Source organism: Diaphorina citri, unplaced genomic scaffold (genome assembly GCF_000475195.1).
Source record: "Diaphorina citri unplaced genomic scaffold, Diaci psyllid genome assembly version 1.1 scaffold2264, whole genome shotgun sequence".
Taxonomy (NCBI): domain Eukaryota; kingdom Metazoa; phylum Arthropoda; class Insecta; order Hemiptera; family Psyllidae; genus Diaphorina; species Diaphorina citri.
The window spans coordinates 2,922-9,822 of record NW_007379689.1 but is presented as its reverse complement, the minus strand read 5'-3'; the positions used below and the strand labels follow the sequence as shown (position 1 = coordinate 9,822).

Below are 6,901 nucleotides of genomic sequence, written 5' to 3'. Positions count from 1 at the left end.
AATTGATCGGTGTTGTAGCGGCCATAGCCGAAATTTGATGACAAAATAAAGAAAATAACTCTTCTATCAGCCATACACCAGGGTAATGGTTTGTAGCCTTGTTTAATTGGTTCGCCCTGAACCGCAGCCAACCATCGTCAGGACAAGCAGAGAGAACCCTTTGAAACTATCAGCGAGCTACTAGCTAGGCTGATTAGGGTTAGCTGTTCTTCTCCCAGTTTATGGTCTGGTGTTCTAGTCAAATTCTTCCCTGAGATTATTTAGCCAATTGGTTCTCCTTCTTGCCTCCTTCCTTTGCCTCGTTTTCCTAATCTTCCCTTCTAACTTCCAATATAAGTTGTAAAATCCCCTTTAGGTAATTTTACACCATTCGCATCCCATTATTATTTACCTACTTACTTTCCGTGTTTATGAGATAGATATTGAAAACAGATAATCAAGATATTTTTCTTAGAAGATTTTCTTTGAGCGTGATAGTATTTTTCAGAACTCCATTGAATAGAATTGGAGACGGTCCAGCAGATTAACTTTAATTACCAATTAGGATCCCAATCGATAGTTATAATAGTTATGTAAATGATTGCTGTATCCGTTATAGTCAGGAATTCCCACTTTGTGTGGGCGATAAGATTGTGCCAGCGCAATAACAATTATCTTAACCTCGTAACATACTGGATCTTCGTGAGGTAATACACAGAAGCAGTGACAATACAAACATGATAAATTAATCAATCGATAATCTTTATCGATTGATAATTATTCAATACCTATACAAATCGATTTCCCATCGATTGTTTCCTAGACGACTCGGGTAAATTTCCACACAAATCAATAGCTCACAGATCGCTATCTCTAGACAAACAGACTACTGGAAGTACTAGATCACGAGATAATCTTCTCCAGATGGTCTATTCTAGCAATCAGGGTCAACTATTGAATAAATTATCCGCGATTATGTTTGAATTAAAACGAAACACGCAAGATCCACGATTAACTTTCTTGGAATCTGTTGATAGACTACTTGGAAAAGGATGTTGTTTATGGTAATCCTGTTGTTATTTTGTTTGATGGTGCTTGTATTGATGCTTTTTTATTGGATGTTGGTAGTGTTGATGTTATTTTTGTTGTTCTGACCGCGGCGCGGACTTGAACTTTAGTGACCTGGTGAGATCATCAGCTTCCAAGCTCAGATCAGAAGTTAGCTAGCTGATTGCCAAGCAACATTCTCTCACGGAATAATGGATGGACTGGCTCTTCCGAATTCTATTATTATTCGGTTTGAACTTGAAAGCCACTCCCCTGAGACGTAAGTGGTCTCTACGTACTTGGGCGATGATAAATCATAGTATGCTTGGAAATGGATGTTGTTTATGGTAATCCTGTTGTTATTTTATTTGATGGTGCTTGTATTGATGCTTTTTTATTGGATGTTGGTACCTAGTACTAATGCTATTTTATTGGATGTTGGTAGTGTTGATGTTATTTTTGTTGTTCTGACCGCGGCGCGGACTTGAACTTTAGTGACCTGGTGTCCTGGTGAGATCATCAGCTTCCAAGCTCAGACCAGAAGTTAGCTAGCTGATTGCCAAGCAACATTCTCTCACGGAATAATGGATGGACTGGCTCTTCCGAATTCCATTATTATTCGGTTTGAACTTGAAAGCCACTCCCCTGAGACGTAAGTGGTCTCTACGTACTTGGGCGATGATAAATCATATTATTCTTCACAATGAAACTTCTCAACTTCTCTGATTTCTAACTCTTATGGTCGGTTTTAAAGTCCGATGGTCGATGTAAACATACCTGAAAACTGCTACTTTCTCTGTGGCGTAAAATATCTCTCAGGTAGCGTTGTAAAACTCTTTCGACTTGGCGGGGCGGAGCGCTACCATGCTCTTTAATACTGAGGTGACTTCGATTTCCGAAAACCAAACTGAATCAACTTCGATCGATTGTAGTTTTGAAAACACAGAACAATCAATCAAGTGAATGGAAATTTATTTAACAAAATCCTATATGAAGGAAGAGTACCCCAACAACGGCAGATTTGTAAAATAATTCTTCTCCACAAAAAGGGTAAATAAGAAACAAATAATCACACTTTGATAATTCACAAGCAAATAATCCCGGAAGACACCCTCAGGGGCACGCGGTCACTGAAGACTCCCCTGATCCCGGGCACACGGTACACGAAACAATGATGCTTCCCCTCCTACATCTCTGACCCCCCGAAGTCAAGGCCGAACAGGCACTCTTCATTAGAGACGACGTACCACAATATAAAATCCCATAAGGATGTATAAATTTCGGTATTTCCCCACACGAAGGTTGGATATTATTAACTACGTCTGGTCAGGGGCGATCACAGCGTCATCGCACCCCGGTCCTACTCCGAAAATAGAATAAAAGACACCTTGTTTAAAATGATGGGAATGGAAAGAAAGGAGGAGGAGGAGGATGACGAAGAAGAAAATGAAGGAGGAGGTAGGGTAAACGTGGACAAAGGAGAAATCAAATTAAAGTGAAGCAAGTTAGCTGTGACAGCCGCCTGAACGGTTTGTGTTCTCTGAAAGGACCTAAATAGGGTGTGAAGGCCCTAAAAGAGGTTGCGACCAAAACAGGCCCGAAACCATGTCCAGATTGTCCAGTTATAATAACAAGTGTTGTTACAGTGAAGTTGAGGAAAGAGGGGAGAAAAAGAGGAAAAGGGAAATAAGAGATGAGGAGGAATCAGAAGACGGGGAAGGAGAAGGGATATGAGAAAGGGAGAAAAATCGAGGAAGGCGACGTTGAAAGGAACCAAGGAAGAATACTAAAATCACCAAATAAAAGAGATGGAGAATGAAACAATGGACTGTTTGAAGAGAGAGAGAAAGAAGTTGAAGAAGAAAGTACAATTGAAGCTTCCGAGAAAGAAGAAAGACTACAGATAAAGGAAGACTGGGAAGGGGATAAAAATCGAGCGATGCAAGGAGGGAAAGAGGAAGGAAACATATAAGTTGAAAAGAAAGAAGAGAAGGAGTTTTCTTCCTGAGAATAGATGAAATATTAGAGGAGGCAGAGGAGGAGAGAGTAGTAAAAAGATGAAGAGAATGGAGGTGAAAGAAGGAAGGGAAGAAATGGGAAAGAATTTCTCAAAGGAGGCAAAACAATCGTGTTATGAGGAAGGCAAGGGAAATGAGAGACTAAGAAGAAGAAGGTGAAGGAGAGAATGTTGAGGTGGGAGAGGATGTAGAAGAATAAAATGAAGGATGAAAACCTGGAATGTGATGAGGGCTAGTCGGAAATGAAAGGAGTGGAAGAGTAGGAAAAGGAAGAGAATAGGGTGAAGCGTACGAGGAAGAACAAGAAGAGATGGAGAAAACATCATGTTCTTTCCAGAAGAAATAGGAAGACGATGATGATGAAGAAGAAGAGGAGGAGAAAGAACTTCATGTTTCGTCTAGAAAGACGACGATGAAAGAAGGTGCAGGAGGAGAGAGAACGTCTTATTCTCTATAGAAGGAACAAGGAATAGAAGAAAACGAAGAAGATGAAGGACGAGAAGGAGAAGAAGACGAAAAAGAATGAGGAGGAAGATAAGGAAAAACCCAGGGAGAGAAACATCTTGTTCTCTCTAGAAGGTTGTAAGGAGGGTAGAAGAAGGTTTGTACTTATTACTAGACAAGGGGTTTTCAACTTGTACGGATCGAACGCATGGACAATGTAAGGGCTCCGGGCAATGGTTGAGGCGAACTTGCTGTGCTGCAGTGCTGTTGAGGTTACGAAATTTCATGTATCGATACTATGTACTTGCAATTAAATTATTTATCGATTCTTTTCCACCCAATCAGTTTTTTCTCTCTAATATAAGGGTTTTAACTTCAAGTTTGTTTAATAGAGGTTTGACGTCTCTGTTATATTATCCAGTCTGAGTAGGGCCCAAGAAAGTCCAGCACCGCACGATTGTTCAAATGATCCACGCATCCAGATATCGGATACTAAGATATCGGATACTAAACACGGGCAACAGAGCTTTAGAAAACAGAGCTTCAGTTGTGGACAGAGCTTTAGAAAGAAATTCCTGTTGAGGTTACGAAATTTCAAGTATCGATACTATGTACTTGCAATTAAATTATTTATCGATTCTTTTCCACCTAATCAGTTTTTTCTCTCTAATATAAGGGTTTTAACTTCAAGTTTGTTCAATAGAGGTTTGACGTCTCTGTTATATTATCCAGTCTGAGTAGGGCCCCAGAAAGTCCAGCACCACACGATTGCTCAAATGATCCACCCATCCAGATATCGGATACTAAACACGGGCAACAGAGCTTTAGAAAACAGAGCTTCAGTTGTGGACAGAGCTTTAGAGAGAAATTTCAAGACCCTCTCTTGAAAACCCCTGTCAAAGAGGTAACAAGGGATAGAGGCTTGTAAACGACGTAAGGTTTGTAAAGAGAGGCAAAGAGGCAGAAGGAAGAGAAGAACTAGCAATGAAAAGAAGTGGAAGGAAACGAGGAAGAGAGGAGAGAAGGAAAAGAAGTAAAAGGGAGAGAATGAAAAGATGTGGAAAGGAGAGGAGAATAAAACTGATGACCAAAGAAGGAATTCGAAGTTATTGCGTGAAGATGGGATAGAGAGAGTGAGAAACGACGTAAGGTTTGTAAAGAGAGGCAAAGAGGCAGAAGGAAGAGAAGAACTAGCAATGAAAAGAAGTGGAAGGAAACGAGGAAGAGACGAGAGAAGGAAAAGAAGCAAACGGGAGAGAATGAAAAGATGTGGAAAGGAGAGGAGAATAAAACTGATGACCAAAGAAGGAATTCGAAATTATTGCGTGAAGATGGGATAGAGAGACAGAGAGAGAGGGAGGGAGAGAGAGACAATATCAGGAAGAATAGAAGAAGAAAGAGAGAGTGAGAGAAATAGACAATATCAGAGTGAGGATGGAAAGAGGGTGAGAGAGAGAGACAGACAATATCAGAGAGTAAGGAGGAAGAGAGAGAGAATATCAGAGAATAAGGAGGTAGAGAGAGGGAGAAACGCTATCTCTTTCCCTCCTCTCCTTTTTTTTCTATGTGTGTGCCTGTAGGTGTATATCTCCCTCTTCTCTTTCGTCCTTTTTCCTCCGTTTGTTTCTCCCTCTCTCTACCTCCTTATTCTCTGATATTCTCTCTCTCTCTCTTCCTCCTTACTCTCTGATATTGTCTGTCTCTCTCTCCCTCTTTCCATCCTCACTCTAATATTGTCTATTTCTCTCACTCTCTCTTTCTCCTTCTATTCTTCCTGATATTGTCTCTCTCTCCCTCTCTCCTCCTTTACCTCTTTGCTCTGAAATTCTCTCTCTCTCTATATCCCATCTTCACGCAATAACTTCGAATTCCTTCTTTGGTAAAAAGTTAGGGTAAAAGAACACTCAAATAAGCATCATTCAATAGGATAAGGAAAGTCGTGTGATGTTCACACCAGATTTTTTTTTCCTTTCGAAAAATATGTGCATATGGAAAATTGACCGTTGCTTCAATGGAAGCTGAATGGAGTAGTGGTCAATTTTCCCTTGGTCAGTTTCCCGGAAGGAAAATATGTACACCTAAGCTACCCGCCTACTCACAGTAACCTCAGCCTGCCAGAAGTGTGACCGTGAAAAGCCAGCAGGACACAATTACCCCAAATGTCCACACATCCGGATACCAACCACGCTCAACATTGCTTAACTTTAGTGATCAATGGAGAATTGGTGCATGCAACATAGTAGCGCCACAAAAAGCGCCGCTTCCAGTCGATATCGATCGACCGACTGCAGTGTGGACGCACCCTTACCGCTACCCACATTAAGTCCCATTATCCCAGTAGGCAAATAAGCAGGAAGTATCTAAGTGGGTAAACTCGGGTAAGATTAGTATAAAGCGAAAAACATAGAGCAAAGTAAAGAGTAAATATACAAACCCCTAATAGCTTGGTCAGGGGTTTCCAACTTCCATGTGTATGTGGGCCACATGCTGCATTGGCAGGTACTTCGCGGGCCACATATGTACATAAGGGAGCATTGTAGGAACCTCCTCCCTTCACTAACTTTTCAGAAATGCAGTTCGATCGAATTTTGAGCGCCGCGGGCGAAATTTTTCAAAAAGTATTCTCCTAATTGTAATAGCTGAACCCTAATCCCAAAAAGCTTCGTGGGCCACCAAAATGGGCTGGCGGGCCACATGTGGCCCGCGGGGCCGCGGGCCGCTAGTTGGAAACCCCTGAGCAAGGTAATGCATTATTTACAAGTTTTACAGCGTTCTAAAGCAAAGAACACCATCCTATTCCTGGAAGACTGGAACTCTTTTCTAGTCAGTGGCGATAGCACTTTGATACACCCAGTAGCTGGTGGATCACTGAAGTTAAGCAACGTTGCACTGGGTTGGTATTGGATGACCACATTGAAAAACTAGGACAAACCGTTCTTGAGATATTTTGTATACCACCTTTTCCCATTTTCCCATTTAAACCTGTAGTAAACACACATACATACATACATACATACGTATACGTACGTACGTACGTACATACATACGTACAGACCATGGGCTAAAAATCACTTTTTTGACATCAGGGGATCCCAAAACGGATATTTCCAACCATTTCCCGATTTTGAAAATTTGGACCGATTGCAATACTTTCATTACTAGTATAGCTCCGCTAAACTGTAGTAATAGAAAGTAAAAAATCTGGTGTGAACATCACACGACTTTCCTTATCCTATTGAATGATGCTTATTTGAGTGTTCTTTTACCCTAACTTTTACAATATCTCTAACCGTTTTGTCGCTATAGCTGAAAACCGCCAAAAAACGGTCGAAATCTGTCAAAAGCGGTCAAAATACCGCCAAGCGCAGCAAACATCTCAACCAAACGTTTTGTGTTGCATCCTTATCACATTT

At 41.0% G+C, this 6,901-nt stretch overlaps 1 protein-coding gene across 1 annotated transcript in view; it reads left to right on the top strand.

Moving 5' to 3' along the window:
* Positions 1-6,233: 6,233 nt before the first annotated feature.
* LOC113471297 (vegetative cell wall protein gp1-like) overlaps positions 6,234-6,901 on the top strand; it is a gene marked incomplete at its 3' end in the record, with an annotated part of 2,933 nt that continues 2,265 nt past the window's right edge. The window contains exon 1 of the mRNA XM_026830348.1: positions 6,234-6,381. Coding sequence (XP_026686149.1) covers positions 6,234-6,381 — 148 coding nt within the window. The remainder of the gene's footprint in view (positions 6,382-6,901) is intronic.